This window comes from Rhinoderma darwinii, chromosome 3 (assembly GCF_050947455.1).
Source record: "Rhinoderma darwinii isolate aRhiDar2 chromosome 3, aRhiDar2.hap1, whole genome shotgun sequence".
NCBI lineage: Eukaryota > Metazoa > Chordata > Amphibia > Anura > Rhinodermatidae > Rhinoderma > Rhinoderma darwinii.
Window position 1 is genome coordinate 253,861,164 of NC_134689.1, and position 23,004 is coordinate 253,884,167.

General features: G+C 42.9%; 1 protein-coding gene across 3 annotated transcripts in view; it reads right to left on the reverse strand.

Moving 5' to 3' along the window:
• Positions 1-23,004, reverse strand: part of PEAK1 (pseudopodium enriched atypical kinase 1) — a 63,147-nt gene that overhangs the window by 25,578 nt on the left and 14,565 nt on the right. For 2 of the 3 annotated variants that reach the window (XM_075857767.1, XM_075857766.1), the window contains exon 2: positions 547-3,163. In XM_075857767.1, the coding sequence (XP_075713882.1) occupies positions 547-3,059 (2,513 nt within the window). In that variant the 5' untranslated portion in view covers positions 3,060-3,163. Of the gene's footprint in view, positions 1-546; positions 3,164-5,354; positions 5,750-23,004 lie in introns of those variants that run through there. The other variant, XM_075857765.1, reaches the window with a different exon arrangement.

Below are 23,004 nucleotides of genomic sequence, written 5' to 3' on the forward strand. Positions count from 1 at the left end.
GGCATGACATCACAGACTACTGGAAGGGACATTTATTAGATAATTTTGTTCCCTTATGTTGCCTACACGCCTGACTGGTGTTTGATTTGTCGCAGCTATGACAGAGAGGGAATTGTGCTAGATGTGTATGTACTGTATTTGTTGGGTCTATTTTATTTTATTTTAATAATCCATTTCTCATATCAGACTAGCTCATTTTCTCTGCTCTGTTCTTTAGGGGTATATTACATTTTTTGTCCTCCACCTGGCCAGGTCAATTTAGGGTTTTCTTTTTATAAAGTATTGTCATTTGTAGCGATTTATGTTATGTTATGTTGTATTGTATTGTATTGTATTAACCAGGGAAATTGGTACCTTTAAATTATTTTTAAAAAATGTGATATATTTTTTTCTATCCCAGTGTGTGCTGGTTATGTCCTTCAATTTTGTTTTTGTAATCTTTGTCTTTATTGGACGGCACCGTGTAACATTAATTACATTTTCTGGGAATGTTAATTAGACAGTGAATTTTTATTCTGTAACATAAGCCTTATTTGTGACATTTACCTGCTAGACCTCGTCTCCGTGCCCATGCTATCCTGTGGACTTCCTGCAGCTTGCTCTTCCTCTGACCGACACAAGAACACAATTGATGGCTTCTCTCCAGGCTCTGTTCGGCTTTCACTAAACCAGTGGTGTCTTTGGACTGGTGGAGGTGGAAGCATGTGAATAACAGTGCCATCTAGTCCTACTAGCTTTCCCTCTTCTCCCCTGTCTTCACAGCCCCCTTGTCCACTTCCATCCTTCTTCCTCCTAAAAAAACTTTTGAAGGATATCCAGCGACGTGGCTTGCCATCTGCTGGTCGGCGTGGCTGTGTTGCAGAATCAGTTGGGGAGGGTCGGTTAGTTCCCACTGGTTTTCCACGAGTTGCAAAGTGTTTGTGCAACATAGTTGCATGGTAGGGTGAAGAAGTAGAGCGTGGAGGTGGGAAAGGGGGCAGGGGTTCTGTGGTAGCGGATACAGTTGAGCTATCATCACTGGAAAGTGCAGGAGAGTTTTTGTTATAATTCACAGTTCCAAAAGTTTCACTCTGGGAGGAAAACAGAGTTTTTGGTCTTCCTAATGAACCGCTAAGTTGCTCTGGATCAGATTGGGTCTCTGGCAGACGATGATCATCACTACTGCCAGATTCAGGAGTCAAAGCTTCTGGTGGAGAACGAGGGGGTTGGATGGATGCCACAATCTGAGACAGAACACGGTTGGCACTTTCTCGTGCACAACCACTTGTTTCCTGGGAGACCCCGCCAACAGACTCCTCTTTTTTTGGGGCTTTAGCAGGGGTTTCTATTTCCTCATATGTGTGGCTTGCTACACTTCCAGTTTGATGTTTTTCTTTGTCTGGAGGTGGAGGAAAGACACCACCAGAACCAACAAAACTTCTGTAAATAGCTAAATTATCATAAGCACTAGGATTAATGAGGATGGGTACTTTATCAGCACTTTTACAACTGTGGGCAAATTCAGGTTCGTCATGGATGATAATAGGAAAAGGCGGCATTCCTGCATTGTTATAGCTGTTAAATTTGATCTCTGATAAGTTGGGAGAACGAACAGGTACAGTATGGGCAATTAAACCAGCAGTGGGTGAAGTTGGAGCAGACATATAGCAGCTCCGTTTAGGAGCTTCCACATTTTCTGCTTTTGCAAGCTTCTGTCGAGGGCTAGTGCTTGATGTCCAAACCTCCTGGTATCGTGTAGAGCTTGACTGTTTCAGTTTTGTATTTAATCGAGATGGACATTCCCCAGCCATAGCAGCAGAAACATCAACTACTGTGTATGGTTTACAGACGGGCTGCTCCAAGTTTACCACACGATATGGCTTAGCCTGTGCCATACCAGTATCTTGGTTCATATCCTGTGTTGTATAATCTGGTCCATCTGCTGATGCTTTTTCTTTAACTACATTTCCATTGCAAAAGAGTCCCCCAGAAGATGATGATGATGACGAAGAAGTGGAGGAAGAAGAGGAGGAGGGAGGACAAGACAAGGAATCAACCATTGATGTATCAGGGGAAGGTGACACAAGGTTGCCTTCACCCTGTCCACCTACTTCACAGCCATTAAGAATCTCATCATAGCTATCATCATAGTCTACAGCACACACCCTTTGTAAGGACTTTTGACGTAACGGCACAGTATTCCACTTCTCTCGTTTTCCAAGTCTTCCTGGCCCAGGTGATAGGCTGCCACTTTGAAGATTTGCAAATCTTGGTTGTCCCCTCATGCGTATCTCCATTGCAAGAAGTTCTTCATCACTCTCTTCCCAGCTCTCCCGTTCTCCCGGATCTTCTTCATCTTCGTCATCCCAGCTGTCATCCCCACTGGAAAAGTCTGGATAGCAGAAACGCCCACCATCCATTCCAATAACTGCACCTTCTTCTCCACTTAAAGCTACTCTTCTAACACCTTTTTTTGTTTCTCCTCCTTCATGACGACTTCCAGACAAACAGCTAGCAGGTGGCTTCCTCTCTAAAGAGCGGCGATAACATTGATTGATCCTACATAGAAAATTTTCTCGAGGTGTACCATCTAAGGGAGGTACAGGTTCTACTGGGCTCAAACCCGCTATCTCCTTCAGCACTTCTGTGAGTCCACTGCAACTCACATGATTGTTATTAGTGACGGTTTGTTCTGCCGCTGTGTTGTTATTTGCTCGATCATCATTAGATACTACATTCTGGGCTGGCATTCGGGTGTTTTGTGCGGGCAGTGGTGACCTAGAATGGCTTTGAACAGGATGGCATACTGCTCCATCTACAGCCATCATGGTAGGCTTCACAGCAATGGTAGGTTTCTTGGCTACAGGTGGCCTGAACCCGGTGGTCGCACGTGGTCTCTGGTTGGGAGCGACTTTGGTGTGATTTGCTCGGTAAGGAGGTGGTGGTGGAGGAGGTGGTGGGGGTTGACAAAAATTGCCTCTGCCCAGAGCAGATAACTGATGGTGTCCTTTGGGTTGAAAGCAGTTCTTGCACTCTCCTGGTTTCCAGACATGCTCTGTAAATGAGCCGCAAGCCGACATGATTGCAGTTACTGCAGAGCATGGCACCAGGGCACAAAATGGAACTTCAGTTAGAAATTCATAGGGGGCAGTAATTTAACCAGCAGCATATCTAGCTCATGTACCTGTAGAAAAACAAAAACAAAAAACAGTGAGCATAAAGCATTAACACGTCCAACATCAGCACTCGAAAGTTATTCAAGTTATTAATATATTATTATTGCACTTTATGCCCATGTCACCCTGGCAAGGGAATGGGTAGATCTATAAATTAGCTCTCATTTATGTGGTACGGCCCTATTACAACGTCAATAACACTGGATAGGTTTCATCCTGCTCTGCTTCTTTTACAGCTCTCTTTTGCATTTGAACAACTCAGTAGGTATAGCACAAATACAATAATGCACATGTACAATAGAACAATGGCTCCACCGTAAGCAACATTGTCACATTTCTTATAATTGCATATCATACAATGACATATACATGCCACATAGGCAGCAACGCCAACATACTGCTGCTTTATAACCTTTCTACATTAAAGCAATGCAATAAAGTCAGTACCTCCATCATACATGGTTAAAGTGGACTGTACTATGTACATTGACTGTGCCAAACTCCCACTCAAACGAAGCTCTGCCAACCTAATTGTTTCGTAGAAAATGTATATATTTATAGAACACTATAGAACACCCTCAGTAGCTGTCAAATAAATGGAGAACAAGAGTATACAATAAGATGAAAATGGTAATCCTTTGCCAACTTGTCTTCCAACTTCTGTGGCCCTGCTGTCCTTGTTCTAAATACCCTGAGATTAACCCATTGTCCGGACTGCTTTATCTGTTCAGTGACCCATGCAGATATCCCGTATATCTGTCTAGAAGTCTACATAACATGGTTGGAATGTGACCATTAATTCTGTTACTTGTCAAAACGTCTGCCATGTATAAAGTATCATTTTCCTATTGTTACTAAAACAATTCCCATTCTGACCTTCTGGACATACAACTATTTTTGTCCTGACCCTAGAACCAGCTATTTCGATCTTGACATTCTGTGAACATCTCCAGAATCTTTCAACCAGGATACTCAGAGTTTCTGTTTCCATCCTGACAGAAGTTTCTAATAATCCACTGACCCCTCTGCACCCTTTCCAGGCCAGGCCTAAAAGCCGCATCTGCATTTCCAGTCTTTGCAGAATCAGCTGTTCTCTGTTACAGATTTCCTTTTTATAAGGAAGGAAGACATTAAGGGTCGGATACGGAGTATAGGCCCCCACCTCCTACTACACCACCTCATGTCCTGCCTCTGAATCACACATGGGTGTGAGGGGACACCTCCTCAGTCAGAACTCTGCAGACCATTGCACTTTTAACCCTATCTGGAAACACTCCTATTGACAGGACGCCTCTATTATAGATACAGGGTGGTGCATTTGACTAATATATATATATATATCACATACACACACACACATATACACAAATACATAAATACTAGAAATATACATCCTTGTGACCAGGATTCACCATAAATCAAGGATATGCCTAGCTGGCATATAGGTAGAATACAAGTCCATTTAAACATATGTGCTGTGAGTGCCGGAAAGTTGTACTCTCCATCCATGTCTCAGCACGTCTCTACAGCAAGTGGTTCCAAGATTGACAGAGCGCAGCATGTGCATGTGACAGTACGTAGGCGGTATAGAAATGTGACAGCACAGGCTATGTAAATGTATATATGTGAGTATAGGTCCAGCTTCCCCTGCCTCCCGGGCCTGGGAAGAGTTACAGGAATGCCTGGTATGTCTGGGGGGGTCAGTCTGGGAGCAGGGAAAGTATGTGCTATTTACAGGACAATATGGGGGAGGAGGCTCGCCACCCAGTCAAAAGGCCCAAAGAGCATCAATGTAAAATTCTGCCCTAACCAGACTAAGCCAGCAACTCTTCTTTAACCGTGTGATTGCCAGTTACTATCAGATCCTCATTTCATGCTTGAAGGATACAGAATTAACCCCACGTCCTGCTTAAGAAGATCAAAAATCACATATGTCATTGGCACTAACACTGCTGCAGACCTACACATACTGCCCCCTGTACCCCGATGCAGAATAGCAGAGACTGATCTTATGCCACATACATGCTGGACACAGAATTAACAATGTTCTTTTTCTTATATCAAAACATGCAGAAAAACGCAGACAATTATTAAACCTCTTATGCCAGTCAAAGCTCTCCAGTCGTCTCCTATAGAACACGCTCTGGAGCATGTCAAGCCCACAGATTCACATCAAGCCAAAGCAATTCTAGCACTCACCAGAACAGGCGTTTAGCTGATCTGTCCCTGCAGAGAAAGACGGTCACACTGCGCTGATCAGCTGAATCTGTATGTGACAGGACAGCCTTTGTATGGCAGAAAGCTGTGTGTGTCTATGTGTCACCACAATCACAGGCTGATGGCAATAGAGCTGAGTGTAGTAGAGCTGAGTGTAGCAGAGCTGTCAGGATGAGCCATAGCCATGCATTAGTGTGACAGCGTTGTGTGTCAGGCTCCTGTACAGCTTATTTAAAAGAACAGTGTCAGCGTGTTGTGTGTTGCAAGCTATGATGTGTGTCTCAGTGTGTATTTGTGCCTGATCTGTGTAGGTTTGCTGCTGGCCTGTGCCTCTGTGTGTCTCTCAGCCAGTGTGTCTGCCTCTTTCTCTCTCCGTCTATATGGTTTTCCCCCTGCAGGGAATGTTAAGAGCAGCAAGCAAATCATTTCCTGAAGGAGGAAGGCGCACACTTTTTTTCACTCTCACATACACATAAATATGCTTCCCCCGCATATACAAACGGTGCTCATCTGATATTCACATGCACTGTACACACTGACACACAGTAGCCACGTCTCATGGGATGAAATATACAGATAGCACACAAAAGAATATACACTATACATGTGACGCAGACAAAAAAAGCACAAAACAAAATGTTATTTTTAGAAATGAAATTACATTTATATTTATATATATATATATATATATATATATATATATATATATATATATATATATATATAAATTAAAAAATTCCTTCAATCCAGCATCCAATCTTTATGGCGCCTTTTGGACGTTCATAAGAAAAGTCATCACTGCTTATAAATACATATGAAATGTATACAGTGAAGGTCACCGTCTGGACACTTTAGAACATGTACATTTATAAAGCAATATTATAAATCATAAAAGGAAATATACACATTACAATATAACAAGAACACAAAGCTAGGTCATTTAACTGGCCAGGGTCTTAAATGTATTATAGTCTCTCATGATGTGTACTCTATAAAGAGGGATTCCCAAGGGCGGATATTATTCCAAGGGATCCCTCAGGGATCCCCGTCCCATTACAGCAGTATTTTCTTCCCAAGCTAATGGATGGCTCATTCAAGGATACATTATACCATTACATTGTGCCATTTAAAAGGAAACCGAGAGACAAGCAACCTATAAATAATAGCAGAGCTTTAAGACAAAATTGCATACCCTTGTATTGGTAATTGAGCTTGAACATCCAAATAAGGGAACTAAACACCAATACATGAAAATTAATCGGAATATTGTCAAGGAAATTGCTACTTCTTAGGCTACAAAAGAAAAACACACATCAGTGCATATAAAATAGTAAACACAAACGTAGAGAAGCAAACAGGATTCTAAAGTGAAAAGCATTGAAATATCCCTTCTACTTATTTCGCCGATACTGCTGTATAGCCAAGCAGATTGACCTTTCAGCAGTCTGGGGAAGCTGGGTGCCAACCTCTGTGGGGGCTGTCACTGAGGGTTCCCATAAACAACTGCATAGAATTTTTGACATCTTGACAGATGAGAAAAAAAAAAAAGGACCTGATATATTAATCAATGCAAATCCTTAGCATTTGGCTAACCAAACAATATATGTCAGCTCCAATAGCTGGAGTGGAGTCCCTACATACAAAATCAAGAAATATCCGGTATACAGAGCAAGAAACGTAACATAGTTGGTGGGCCGCGGTGTTCCTTCAGGGTGCACATACTCAAACATTGAAAGTGATCATTATATAGGTGCTAAAACCTTAAAGGGTTAAAGAATCGACAATTAACGAAATAGAAGATAACTGTCTGATCGCTGGGACCCCTACGGATCGCGAGAACGGGTGTCCCGAACCCACCGCAGTGAGGAGATTGAATGGAGCAGAGGTTAAGAATGCGCCCTCCCGCTCCATTCAAGCTCCTCCTCACTGAGAGGGGTGCAGTAAGGAGGACGGGAGGGTTTGGGACCCCTATGTTTGCTAACAGTGGGGCCTCCTGCGATCAGACAAGTATCACCTAACCAGCGGATAGGTGATATTTGTCGATTCTGGTAAAACCCCTTTAAACGGGTTGTCTCATTGCAACAACCCCATTTTAAATTGAAGCTAGCCCGGCATTCTGTGATTGCCACCAGTCTAGCTTCAGAAACCCCTAACATCCAGGTGATAACATTGGGGGAAGTTGCGGGCGGCCATATAATTAGTCGTCGGGCCAGGTCAGAAAAGCTGCTTTTGTTATTCAAAGAAGTGACTTAGTAGTGGATTAATTCCCTCTCCCCATTGAAATATACATGGATTGGCCAAGCTACATGTTTTTTGGGGAGTCGGGAGAGATAGCGGTCACGGGCGTTTGGCCGACAGATATCTAATGTGTATGACCAGTTTTAGATAGACTTTTTTTCCTGGGAAAGTTCCTCTGTAAGTAAATGCAGGACTCAGACAGACCTTTAAATAATTATCTGGACCTTGATCTGATGGGGTGGTACAGAATCCACAAATATAACACTGCACTCATAATAACACTGGGACAGACTTTTATTCTTCATTTTAACATGGCAGACAAGAAGGGTCACATTTAAAGTAGTTTGTGGGAAAATACACATTGTTCTACTTTCCCCGTCCCTGTCACTACTTGCATTTCATTTGAAACCCTGCATGCACAGACAGTGCCCTTCTCCACACAAATCAATGATCTCTCTGTGACCATCTGTTTTTCCTACAGTCACATTCCAAAAGTGGGACAGCAGAATGGCAGACACCTGCAAGTGTATTCACTGTATCTGGCCTCATACAGTATATTGGAGAAACAAGCTGCAGAGATATGTAGAATCTGGTAAAATATTACAGAATGTCACATGCAAAATAACTGGACAATGAGATCCTAAAATCCTCAGAAATGTTCTATCAATATAGCCTGCGTGAGAATATATGTTTTCTAGTTTGGGAACTTAGGACGAGCTAAACACAACAATGAATTTGCCAATTTTTCACGCAGAGTTATAGGCCAGCCAATGTGGACAATGGGGCTCATGCATCCATCAAAAAAGGGGCTTGGCTAAGCAGCTACAATATCTCAACAGGTATCACATAAATACGTCTCCTAGGAGTGCCGCAGACTAGATCTATCACACAGATCACGCTGAAACAAACATATAAAACGCTCCAGAACATTTCTTTCGAATCGCATATATAACATTTATGGTGCCAAACCAGGGGTGCACAACCTGGTCCGGGGACCACATTGCCAGATTGTGCCACTGATGAGGCCCGCAATAAATCTTAAAGCGTTCATTTATAGCATATCAACAGTATATACCATAAATGTCGATTAGCTGGGGTCACCACCTATTGGAAGAATGGAGCTCCCCTGTTCAGCACTCGAGAAGAGCAGAAGAGTTGTCGAACATGCACGCACCTATCACCATTGTAGTTTATCGGAGTTACGGATACAGTCAGTTCTACCTCATGTCCTCGGCTCTGGAGTGCTAACCCTACAGACATTAAAGGGTTATTCCCAAGTGGAGTCCAAACATTTTTATTATGCATTCTAAGCTGAAATTAAATTATAAATCAATTGCTGTTAAAAAAAATAATAAAATAAAAAAAAAATTCCCTACCTTTTTTTTTAACTTGATAACTCAGCTAGTGCTGGTTATCTTTTATAAAAAGGGGCGTGAGCAGCTCGATGTTAATCACGCCGCTCTGTGCTATGCCAGGGCTTGAGAGGGTGGTGCATGACACATGAATACAAAGAACATTGAAGTCTGCACTAGGTGTAACACAATAAGGCTACATTCCCACGACAGTGAAAAATGGCCGTGTGACAGCCATTTTTTTATAATTTTTTTTAACGGCCGTCACACTGCGGGTTTCAGAACAGTGAAGTTCTATGGGTGTATTCACACGACGTTTTTTTTTTTAACAGCCTGTGAATACTGGCCATCAAAAATAGAACATGTTATATTTTTGTCTGTTTTCACAGCCCGACAGCGCACATAAAAGTCAAGTAATCAGTTTTTAACGGCCGCTTTTCAATCCGTCTTAAATCCTTGTGACGGCCATTAAAAACCGATCCTGGCCCTTACAATAATACACTCCGGGCACAGCGATTCTTTAAGCGCTGAGCCCGGGAAAGCACTTGATGTCACATAAATGGACAGTGATGTCTGTGCTTTCAACTATGCAGAGGACTCCTGTCTTGGGAAAGTCCTGGACAATGACGTCAGTTGCCAACGCTCAGGGCGGCGATTCAAACATCACTGTCCAAATATGGACAGCGACGTTAGGAGCTTTACGATGCTGGAATTCCCGGCCAGAGTGTTGGCAATGCTCTGGCTGGGGATTCCACTCCGAGAGGGAGCCCCAAATGGCGCTATCTACAGGAAGGGGTATGTAGGGCTATCTACAGGGTGGGGTGTGTGTGTGGCACTATCTAGAGTAGACACTGGCACTATTTACAGGGGCACTATCTACAGTGGGTACTGTGGCACTATCTACAGGAGCATTGCAGCACTATCTACGCGGGCACTGGTGTTTTCAGTGGGTTGGGACAAAAAAATTAAATCCATCCGTTTTTTTGTTTTTTTAACGGCCATAAAAACTAATGACAAATGGCCATTAAAAATGGTCAGATGGACTTAAAATGGATAACTATTTTGAGACACACTAGGGCTGGGCAATTATGACCTAAAATTCACTGAAGTAATTAATGAGTAAAATTTTAAATTTTTATTAATAGATAACTCTCTAAAAACAGGGGTACAATCACCACTGTGAAAAAAGCCCCACCGTGTTTGTATAAAAACGTGTTAAATTGTAAGTTACAATCTCAATTCAGTTGTGAACTCTGTTCCGATTGTACTTGAACGATATAAGCTGGATCAGCGTTTAACATTGGTGTATCGGTGGATGGGAACCTGCAAAAACACCGGAGCCTGCTGTTACCGCTCCTAAATCCCCCAGTGCTGGGGTTACCCAACGATACCTCCGTCACCTACGCTATAATCCCTTTTCTATTGACCCTATGCGTTTCTGTATACTAATTCATCAGGGGTCTATATTTGTCAGTCTAGCTAAAGCGCCAGTGATGTAGAACTGTAACAGATATTCTGTTACACACAGAAGCGTGCTCGCATGGATATCAGCCATTATGACCTAAATCAAAATTAATTGAACATGTAACCTTGATTACGATCATTGCTACGCCCCCTAATTGCATGCTACGCCATTGAGTTCATATTTATCCCCGGAGCCTGCTGTATACTACTGTATATAATATACCCCGACACTGCCCCACACAGTATATTGCCCCATAGTGCTCCCCACAGTATAATGCTCCATAGCTGCCCCCACACAGTATAATGCCCCCATAGCTGCCTACATACAGTATAATGCCCCCATAACTGCCCTCCACACAGTATAATGCCCCCATAACTGCCTTCCACAGTATAATGGCCCCATAGCTGCCTCTACATAGTATAATGCCCCATAACTGACTACCACACAGTATAATGCCCCTTTAGCTGCCCTCACGCAGTATAATGCCCCCACAGCTGCTGCCAATAGGGTCTAATAAAAATTATACAATACCTACTCACCTAACCCCCGTTCCAATGATGAGTGGAGGGGATCCCTCTGCTCCTCCGGTCTATGCAGCTAGGCGTAGATAGGCGCGATGACATAACTGCCTCACGTCCAGCAATACATAGTGAATGGTAGAGCAGGGACCTTACGGTTCGCTGCTCTACCATGGGATTCAACTGTATCTGTGTCCTGAGGATGCAGATACAGTTTAAACCGGGCGAAAATAATTTATAAAACGGAAATTCGCAAGATGGCGCCAATTAATTGCGCTGAAATTTGATTTTGGTTATTTTTTTATTCATTTCCTAGCCCTAGGACACACGGACGCACTAAAAAAATGGTCCATTGATCAGCTTTAAATGGCCATTTTTTTTTCACTGTCGTGTGAATATAGCCTAACAGCTTTGCCTGGATTGCTCCCTTAAATTGCTTAAAATAGAACTCATACATCCCTGCAGTTACCCCCATAACCGTGCCAGCCACACAGTAGTCCCATAACAATGACAGTCACACAGTACACTATTAGAAGTTACCTGTTCCTACTCTAGAGTGGCGTGCCACTCCTCACCTCTGTCATGGAAGATACATATGAGCAACATCTAGAGGGCATTCACATGTGTCCTTAAAGTCCACCACTTGTAGCTATGAACAGTGCAGGGTAGAGAAAACAGAGCTACTGTCTAATGATGGCACTCTATTCTACATCAGCAGGAAGCGGCTGTCAGAAAAACTTTCTGACCCATCAGGACAAAGACATGTATGTCTGTGTGTTGAGATGACTGGGGGCTACACTCAATGGCACCTCGGGCCACATATTGTGCACCCCAAAAATGGAACTATCAGACAATAAAATTGATACTGGACATCACCCCCCCCCCCCCCCACCAACTACAGACATATGAATGACTTCAGTTAGACATAGATATCATGCAGACAACAATTTTTTAAATAGTTTCTCTAATACGGAATGCCGGAAATGAGCGTATTCATGTGAAATATTAATTTGTAGAATGGTAAAAAAAAATTAAAGCTCCCTTTGCCCAAATGCCACATTCACAGAGATCCAGGAAGCAGAGATCAAGGAAAATGTTTGGGGAGGTCCTCATACTGTAGAACTGCTTGAGTTGTCCCTAGTACTGCCAGTGACATAGAGGTAAAACGGTCGTTCTTGCGGACTTCTTCTCCCTTGTTCTGTAGCTCTGAGGCTTTTTTTTTTTACACCACATCACAGGGACATCTAAAAGTAGCTCTCCAGTGTAAAAAAAACCCCACCCCTTCCCCAAACAACTCTTTACATTAAAGTTTCCCCGACCCCTGTTATACTAGGATACCGGAGGACTTTGGAATACTGGTCATTTTGTCCCAATACATCACAAATATAAACACAATGCATTCTGTAAACGGTTATAAAAATTCCTTGGGAACCATTGACAGTAAGCTATGGTCCTAGATTTAGAAAAGATGGTTAAATTACACAAAAGCAACATCATACCTAGGTCCTGCAGGCTTCTGCAAACTCAGGAACAACAAAATGAATCCCGTAAAAAAAAATTAAAAAAAAATTAGGGGTGTGAATCAAACCCGAATATCCAGAAACACCAGATATCATAGGAGGCAGCTGCCAAAAAAAAAAAAAAGCACAACTCACAACATGCAGTTTTATTATGTCTAAAACCATAGAATATTCTTTTCTTCCCTTGCCAAACCATGGAATTTTAATAACAATAATGACAACACTTCCCAGCACTGAAGACGCCATAAGTGAAACGTATTTCACCTTTCCAAACAGGAATATATGAAAGAAAGTGCAATATATATTGAAATAATAAAAAATGTCTATGAACCACTGAATCAGAAAATATTAGTTTATAGCAATGGACCCAAATCGAAAGAGTGACAATTCCATTCCCTACCATTCACAGATGAGCAGTGACAGCTTCCATTTATATTCATAGGAAATCATGGTAATGTAAAAGTTTGCATGATCCAAACCTGGCGCCCAAACTGTATAGTTAGCCATCTGCAACAGTCACAACAGCAATTACACTGATGTGCAGCATCGTTTCTGCCTATGAGCTGAGCAGGAGAATTCAGGATGGGTCCCTAGAATCACAACACAAGTGTCTCTTCTTTGAAAATATATTTTTTGTTGAGAAAGGTCATTTAACGTAATAGGAGATTATTGCCCTTTTCCCAGCTACATGAATTAAAGGAGCAGTCCCATCTGGTCAGCCCCTTTCCATATGCCCTATTAGGACATCAAAGAGGAGGACCAGTTGCTCAGGACCTCCCCCCCAAATATGTGAGCGGCTTTCACTTTGGCGGTTTCAATGTTACTATGTATTACACAGAAACCCATTTATTTAAATGAACAGCCGCACTGATAACAGTGGATTGCTGGGGGTTAAAGAAGCCCCCCACTCTCAGTTGATTGCAGGATGGCTACAGTCTAAAAAGAGGCTATGAAGATCAGTCAACCACTTTAAATTACTGAACAAAAAATAATGTCTTTGTAAGTTAAAAAGAAAAAAAAAAAATTCTCAAAAAAGCCGCACAAAAAAACAAAGTTAAAAGTCCATGTAAAACTTGTATGTGTAGGCCGTTCAACTACCGTATTTTTTGCACTATTAGATACAGCAGACAATAGGACGTACCCAGGTAAAATATTTTTACTCCCACCAGGACATTGTATTTACACACACACACCTCTGCAGAACGCACATTATACACACACAGCACTGTCGAACGCACAAAAGATATACACACAGCTCTACAGTACACACATTATAGACACAGCACTGCTGCATGAACAGTGCATAGCTGCCCCATATAGTATAATGTTCCCATAGCGCCTAATAAAAAAATTCTCACCTTGCCCCGTTTCCACGACAAGTGGAGGAGATCCCTCGGCTCCTCCGGTCTGTGCTATGAGTTGCTCGGCGCAGAGAGGCGTGATGACGTCACTGCATCGCGCCTGTCTGAGCCGAGCCGTTTACAGCCGTCCTTACATAGTAAAATGGTAAAGCAGGGATATGCCAGCTTTCTCTCCATCAATGGATTCAACTCTATCTGGGTCCTGAGGACGCAGAGGACACTGGGACATACCACCGGCCAGCTAGATCCAGGACCGTTGGGAGGTATGTCTCCATGACCAAGCTGAACGCTATGTGAACATGCGTCATTTAGCTTCACCTGCTGCCCTGCACTGATCCTACTGATCAGTGCCGGGTAAGGAGAGAGAGAGAAGCCCTGGCTTCGGACTATAAAGACGCAGGGACTTTTCAGCAAGATTTTTTTCTTGCTAAAACGTAATTCAAAATTGACGGAAAATTTGGAGACGTTTCATTAGTGATTTTGTATGACAGTTTAGATTAGCTGGATTTCCACTTAAAAATATGCCATGTTAGTCTTTTTTAATGATGAGCAATATATCATAAGTCAGCGGCATCTCAAACTGCCTAGCCTGTCTTATGCAAAAGAGTGCACAACCTTTATCTAGGTAGTGCACTCCTCCCACCTGTCCATGGCTGGTTTATATTAGTATTGAATGCATTTTTCTTTTAGCACCCATTGATTCAAGAGGTGACTGTCAAGTGTCAAAAGGATGCTGATGATGTTTAGCTGGAAACAAGTGTAGGTGACCTGTGCTTGTATCCTACCCAATGCGCATGCACAATCGTTCAAATATGTTCCGCTTTTTATATAATGTTTAATTTTAAAAATGTTACTTGGGCACATCACTTTTAATGGGCAATATTAATTACAATTTGCACAAAGTGTGCATTTCTAGGATGTTGTTCTGGGGGTCGATGCGTATATCTATACTATGTTTGCTTTAGATGATCTGTTTTGCTTAAAGGGGTTGTCCACTACTGGACAACTGATGACCTATCCATCGGATAGTACATGATCTGTGGGGGTCCGACTACTGGACTCCACACCGTTAAGCCACTCCGGCTGCCTCCGAGCACCGGATGTACATGTGAAAGCAGTTGGCTCCAGCCACTGAACAGCGGTCGAGCTGCTGTACTGCAGCTCTGCTCCTATTCAAGTGAATGGAGTAGAGCTGAAGTTCGGCCGCTACGCATTGCAAGGAGCCAACTGCTTCCGGCACCGTACATCGCATAGTAGGCCATAACATCCGGTGCCCAAAGGTAGCCGGAGCGGCTTAACGGTGCGGGGTCCGGGTGTCGGACCCGCACAGATGATATACTGATGACCTATCCGGTGGATAGGTCATCAGTTGTTCAGTAGTGGACAACCGCTTTCATTTTTGCTAAAAAACAAACAAAACGTTTTCATGTAGTCAAAGTAAATTGGGTAGCCATATTCTAAGGTGTTTGTTTTTTTAAGCTGTATTCACGACCTGAATGGTGGGACAAGGGCATGTCTGGCCACAGGACAGAAACCAACCTGAGGAGGTCTGGGTTGCAATATGTCAGTCACTGTACCCAGACTGGGATTAGCTCTCAGGGCTAGATAAACAGCATACTAGTAAGCAATTGTTATTATGCTTTCCAACTTTGAGAAAAATAATTTGTCAAAGGAATAAAGTTGATTGATGTGAAAAGTCGGGCGGGGGGGGTGTGTGGTTGCGAGACTGTGTCATGACCAAGAAAAAGCTAGAATGGGGTTTAGGGGTCCCCGTTCTAGAGATAGGTGCGGGTCTTACATTTATGACATATCCTGTGGATATGTCAAAAGTCTCTGATCGGAAAACCCCTTTAAAGAAAAAAAAATGTTTTGCCCTTTGTTACTATGTGTTTTATAGCTTTCTGTAAACGTCTAACTTTTATTTTTAACAGTAGGCCATTTGTGTAAAACTCATTTAAAAAAACACCACTCAAACCAGTTTGACTAGAGCAAATTATGGATGCATTTTTTACCCATATTACAACATTGGGTTCTGATCAGGCCGTGATATTTCGCCGCCTACATCACAAGAAAATAGAAGCAGGGAGCTGATGGTTTTCTTTCCTCGCCAGCGCTGTCAATTGTATCCGCGTCCTCAGGGCACGAATACAATTGAGTACAATAGTGTGTAAGGGCCTTCCGGCCCTGGTCACAGGGGATGTTTCCGGGCAACTGAAAACCTCCCCTGCCACTGATATGGGTGATAAAATGCTCCGGTTACACACTTAAGTGGAACTGCCCTGAAGGCCTCATTAATATTTGAATTTTAAAAAAAATATATATATTATATATATATATATAAAATACAACATCAGGAGTGCATTAAAAAAAAAAAAAAAAAAGAAAGAGTAGAAGAAAAATTTCTTTTATTATAATTTTAGATTCATCTGATTTCAAATGTGCGCTAAGAACCTCTCATTTATAAGTAGAGCAAACATAGCAATAATGCAATTTAAAATAATAAAATTATTAAGTGATTGGGCATACCTTGACGCACAAAGGGTGCTGCTGTATCTTTGTGCTTGTGTGCTTAGCCTGTCTTATGTGTACTCTGTACATTTTGGTGGCAGTAATTAGGCAGAAATATATATAGTATATATACACACACACACACACACACACACAAAATGTATTTATTCTGCCTGATGTAAACCCTAAGGGGCGTATTATGCATTGGCTGTTTCATCATGAGGGCTCTCGTGCTCCTTTCTACCTAATTGTAGTAATGCCTTGCAATAAGAAGGCACAATAGCAGGAATATGGAAGAAACATAGATTCATGAGAAAAACAAAGTATGGCCTCTGAATTCTGTGGTTTTCCGTATCAAGACATAATTTAAAAAAAAAAACATCTGGTCCTTAGAAGATCTTAAAATGAGGTAAATACAACCTCAGATGAACAACACATGACAAATTACACTGTCGTTATTTAACGAAAACTAAGCCGAAATGAAAAATCCTTGTGTGAGTACACCCTTACTGCTTCCATAGGAACTATGAGGGTAAGTAGCAGTCAGGTGATTAATTGATCATCAGTAAGTGTGACCACCTCTATAAAAGCAGAAGCTTTGGCAGTTTGCTGGTCTGGAGCATTGAGGCGTGGAGGAATGACATCAGAAATTATTTTAGAGAAGCAATTGTTGCTGCCCATCAATCTGAGAAGGGTTATAAGGCCATTTACAAACAATTTGAAGTCCATCATTCTACAGTGAGAAAGATTATTCACAAGTGAAAAACATTCAAGACAGTTGACTCTTCCCAGGAGGTGACATCCCAGCAAATTCAGCCCAAGGTCAGAACGTGCAATGATCAAAGAATTCACAAAAAACCCCAAGAGCTACACCTCCGTCTCTACAGGCCTCAGTTAGCATGATAAATGTTCACGTTCATGACAGTACAATTAGAAAAATACTCAACAAGTATGGTTTATTTGGAAGGTTTGCCAGGAGGAAGTCTCTTCTTTCTAAAAAAAACAAACAAACATGACAGCATGGCATAAGTCTGCAAAGTCGTAGCTGAACAAACCACAAGACTTCTGGAACAACGTACCTTGGATAGACGAGAGCAAAGTGGAAATGTTTGGCCATAATACCCAGCGCCAGGTTTGGATAAAAACTAAACACAGCATATCAGCAAACACCTCATACTGTCAAGCACGGTGGGGGAGGGGTGACGATTTGGGCTTGTTTTGCCGCCACAGGACCTGGGCACCTAGCAGTCATTGAGTCGACCATGAACTCCTCTGTATACCAAAGTTTTCTAGAGTCAAATGTGAGCTCATCTATCCAACATCTAAAGCTTGGCTGAAACTGGGTCATGCAACAGCACAATGATCCCAGGACACCAGCAAACCTTCAACAGAATGACTGAAAAAGAAAAGAATCAAGGTGTTGCAATGGCCCAGTCCAAGTCCAGACCTCAGCCAACTGAAATGCTGTGACGGGACCTTAAGAGAGCTGTGCATGAACGAATGCCCATAAACCCCAATAAACTGAAGCAATGTTGTATATAAAAGTGGGCCAAAATTCCATCACAACGAAGTAAGACACCGATAAAGTCATAAAACAATTAGTTGTGGTTCTACAAACGATTCATGGGGTGCACTTAGTTTTTCACACACGGCTTTTCCATTTCGGCCTAGTTTTTGTTAAATAAAAAATAACAGTGTAATTTGTCATGTGTTTTGCATTTTAGGTTGTATTTACCCAAATTTTAGGACCTTCTAATAACCAGATATATTTTTTGTTATATCCTTAGAAGTAAAACCATAGAATTCAAAGAGGGTGTACTTTGTTTTTCTCATGACTGTATATGATACTTGCCGATATAAAAATGGGAGGGTAGAAAACAATAAAGTGTATATATTAGTATACAGGTGGATGAATTAACCCATTATCTCCAATACGGCTGACTATGGTTGCAACCTCTGTACCCTTTAAAAGGAAGCCATACACATTAAACAGGATTAGGATTTAAAATCCTTTACACAGAGCCGCCCTACTGCATTCTTTTTTAGAATGTTTACATACTGTATAAACCTTGTAAGTCTCTGTTCACATCTGTGTCAGTGGCTCCGTTCGCTGATTATGTAATTTTTCAGTGAAATGCAGTGCTTTTTTGTTCGGCAAAATGTCGGAAACCATGATGGAAACCCGATAAAGTCCATGATAGAAATTTTTACCACTTTAAACTTTTTCGGTTTAGAACATGTAAAAAGGTCTTTAAGGTAAAGGGGGGTGGGGTGTAATTGGAGGAGATATCTAAATAGAGAAATGTTCTGGATTATGTCTCTGAACACCAGATTTTCCAAAGGTATGAACTGGAAAAATATCCTAAAATAGATTTATTGAATAATACTGCCAATAGTATATCTGGAATAAAACTAGTTAAATGTAGGTTTACAACAGGTTCAGGTGACTTGTAAATATGAAAAAAAATAGCAGTATCATTTTTTTACTGAAGGAGGTGCTGGATATGGTCACCCTTTATTTTACTATTAAAGTCAATGGGTTACGTTTGGCGCCGTTGATTTTTGTCATGCAAAGGATCTGAGGCTTCTATTTTTCTCGTTATTTTGTTTCTATGACGGAATAGCAGAACTTCTAAAAACCAAGTTACAGAACAGATTCATTTTCTACTTCCAGAGATGTAGGATTAGAACTGGTAACATTTTAGAATCACAGCAGTAACAATCCACCCAAATAGTTGAAAGTATTGGGTAATACTAGGTTATGCGTAGGCCACATAGAAAGGAACAGATTAAAACGATAATTAGCTGACCCTTGAGAGACCTTGTGTCCAGATCAATAATTAAGTGTTTCCATTAATGATGATCACTGAACCAAACGATATTAGGGAGATTACTTTTGCTTGCAAACAACTAACATAGATAACCCACAATGAAAGGATTTTATGATTTAGAAAACTTATTTTCAACTACCCTTTTAAGGCATTCTGAAAGATGGCAATAGTTGGGTGTCCCCGATTCAGGACCCTCGTCTATTAGTAGACCATGACTACAAATAGCGTCCCTTGCTCTGGAGCATCTGGCACGTCCATGCATTACAGTACATTGATTTCAATACAAACAGTGTAATGCTTCACTTCCCCTGCAGTGTGACTGCAGGGAAACGGAGCACTTGACCCCAGATTACAGCTGATCGATAGGGGTGCCAGGAAACAAGACATCCTGTGATCAATTTAAAGAGGCTCTGTCACCAGATTTTGCAACCCCTATCTGCTATTGCAGCAGATAGGCGCTGCAATGTAGATTACAGTAACGTTTTTATTTTTAAAAAACGAGCATTTTTGGCCAAGTTATGACCATTTTTGTAATTATGCAAATGAGGCTTGCAAAAGTCCAAGTGGGCGTGTTTAAAAGTAAAAGTCCAAGTGGGCGTGTATTAGGTGCGTACATCGGGGCGTTTTTAATACTTTTACTAGCTGGGCGCTGTGAAGAGAAGTAACATCCTCTTCTCTTCAGAACGCCCAGCTTCTGACAGTGCAGATCTGTGACGTCACTCACAGGTCCTGCATCGTGACGGCCACATCGGCTACAGTTGATTCTGCAGCAGCATCAGCGTTTGCAGGTAAGATCGACTTACCTGCAAACGCTGATGCTGCTGCAGAATCAACTGTAGCCTCTGGTGCCGATGTGGCCGTCACGATGCAGGACCTGTGAGTGACGTCACAGATCTGCACTGTCACAAGCTGGGCGTTCTGAAGAGAAGAGGATGTTACTTCTCATCAGAGCGCCCAGCTAGTGAAAGTATTAAAAACGCCCCGATGTACGCACATAATACACGCCCACTTGGACTTTTACTTTTAAACACACCCACTTGGACTTTTGCAAGCCTCATTTGCATAACTACAAAAATGGTCATAACTTGGCCAAAAATGCTCGTTTTTTTAAAATAAAAACGTTACTGTAATGTACATTGCAGCGCCTATCTGCTGCAATAGCAGATAGGGGTTGCAAAATCTGGTGACAGAGCCTCTTTAACGTTGAGGGAACCTTCTAACAAAAAAAAAAAAAAGAAACCGAACAGCCCCTTTAAAGCTGAATGTTTTCTGCAACTTTACCCAGTTAAAGCTGTGAGCTAAACAGCCTGTTGGAGGCCGATGTATTTTACCTATACTGAGATTTAGTAGCACACTAGCTGCGGCTATTTAGCTCACAGAGGATAGCTAAAATGCAGGAGGTAGGTTATTGTAAACTAGGCTCCAGCCTGCCTACAGGGCAGGGGTAATAGACTATAAGAGGTCGGGCATTGGAGTCAGGTGTGAATGGGATAGGTGACACAGAGGGTGGAAGGTGGGACTTTGTAAACATTTAACCCTCCCCAAAGGTGTTGTATAGGGGTAAGACGGTACCAGTTTAGCAGAGAACCACCCACCAAGTTGATTTTCTATGTTTTAATGTAAGGCCAGAGTTGAGACACTTCACCCTGGTCTGGAAAGATAGTCCATACAGTCAAGTTCCGTTTGCGCAGTGAGGCTGGGTATGGCAGTGGCTGCATGGCGAGTGCTTTTCTTAACAGTGGTTTGGGGAGGCCCACAGACATTGGTTGTAAGAATTGGCAGCTACCTCCTGTAGCATCCATGGCCGCAGGCCGTCGGGTTTACTCACCTCCCGACGCCCGCAGCCATGGATCCGTGAGCGCTGGCCCGTCTCCTTCCTAGGAGACGCCAGCGCTCACTTCCGCTCTGTCCTGCTGTGTCCCGTAGGGTGCGTGCTCGCACGTGGCCTTAAAAAGGGCCAGCACGCGCACAAAAGGATCGTCATCATCATCAACTGCCATGATTGCATGGTCTATAAAAAGGCCCTAGGCCTTCTGATCCTTGCCTGAGCGTTGTTAGTCTATCCCAGTCTGTCTCGCAAATGGTCCCTTAGTGTTTCTCCGTTCCAGTTGTTACCCGTGCCCTGTTACCCGTTCCTGTATTCCGTATTGTTCTAGTTCCTGTGCCTACCAGCGTTGGAGTCGTGTCTACTGCACCTGCTGTCGTTTGCCACGTCCAGTGTCTTCTGCTACATCGGATACTGCCCGCCACGTCTGGCGGCACCTGCCGCACCAGCCTCCATCTGTGCTGAAGCCACAGCCACCGTCTGGACTATTTCAGGTACCCAAGCATTACTGTCTGCCATTGACTTTCGCATAGACTGTGACCTGGTCAGCTGCCTCCCCGCTACGGCGGAGCGGCCTAGTGGGTCCACATACCCTGTGTCCGTGACACCTCCGTTGGGGACCACTTAAGTTCTGGGTGGTGACGCAGCAGGAGTGGGCAGGATGGAACAGGGAGTAGGTCTAGGGAATGGCAGGCCACAGAGCCGGATAAGGGTGATGTGCAAAGCTTTGGTCAGCTTCCAAAATGCAAGTTTCCTAAATTTTGCCCTACCCCAAAGTATTTCCGAGTGTCAACAACACTACAATATAAATGCTTAGGTTTACTTTTAACATAGTAATTTTGTACAATGGGAATGCAGTAGAAACAAAAACATTGTTTGAATGTAAAATAAATAGGGGCGTGGCTTGGGCGCTGCAGTGAACGGTCGCAACTCTGGTGAGCTCCGCCAACAGAGGACCTAATTTGCTCCATCTGCTGAACGAAAGTGCTCGAAACTACCTCTTCCCCTCTCCCTGCTGCTGCGGAGACGACTGGGCACTGGTGGAGTGGTTTTTTGGGCGATTCCGCCGAAATATCGGAGGAACAAGCTAGTGAGGCCTAGCCTCGCGGTCGACCGGGACCTCGATTTCCAGCGAGACGATCGGCGGGAAGGAGCGGTGAGAATAGAAGTGGAGGAGCTGCAGATACATACTGCTCTGAATGAGCTGACACTCCCTCGCTACCGCCGCAGCGCCGTCCAGGCATTTGAGGATCCATCTTCGGTGGTCTGGTTGCGACTTCAGGGAGAGGATCAGGTTGAGGCCTTGCCTCGTGTCAATCCGGGACCTAGATTTCGGGCGAGACAGCCGGCGGGAAGGTTCGAAGAGACCAGAGGAGCAATAACAGGTACACAATAAGCACACTAAGCAGCTGCAGCTGCCTGGGAGACACAAGTGCCGTTCTGCTATAGAGACCCGCATTAAGATTACAGACCTGAATCCCAGGGGCAGCCCGTTCCTTACTGTGAGGTCTGAGGAGACTAGGCCCAGGCTTGAATCCTGCAGACCAGCGCCCAAGGACTTCAGAGAAAGTGCCACTTATACCCCCAAGCTTTACTTCACTTCATATCATCACCTTACTTATGAGAGCACTGCTCTAATTTTTTCTCCGCTGGGAATTTACCTAGTGAACAAGCTTTATTACTGATCTGACATACAGTGTAGTCACTTGGACTCCCACGACAAATTTTTTTTTGCTAGGCGACCCCCTCCTCCTCCCTCCACCATTGCTAGGGAGGCAGTTAGGAAGCTGTAAGCGCTGTTCTTAATGAGCTACATGTAACTACCATTGAAGAGACACGCACTCTATTTTTTCTTTAGTACCACAAAACTAACACAAGATGGTGAAAACTGGCAAAGAAAAGCTCAAAGATGTTGCTCACCACACGCCTAAAAAGCATAAAAATCAACATGAAGTTGATCGTTTCTTTAACAAAAAGCACGCTGCTTCCTCTTTAACTGGGAGTCACCTATCCA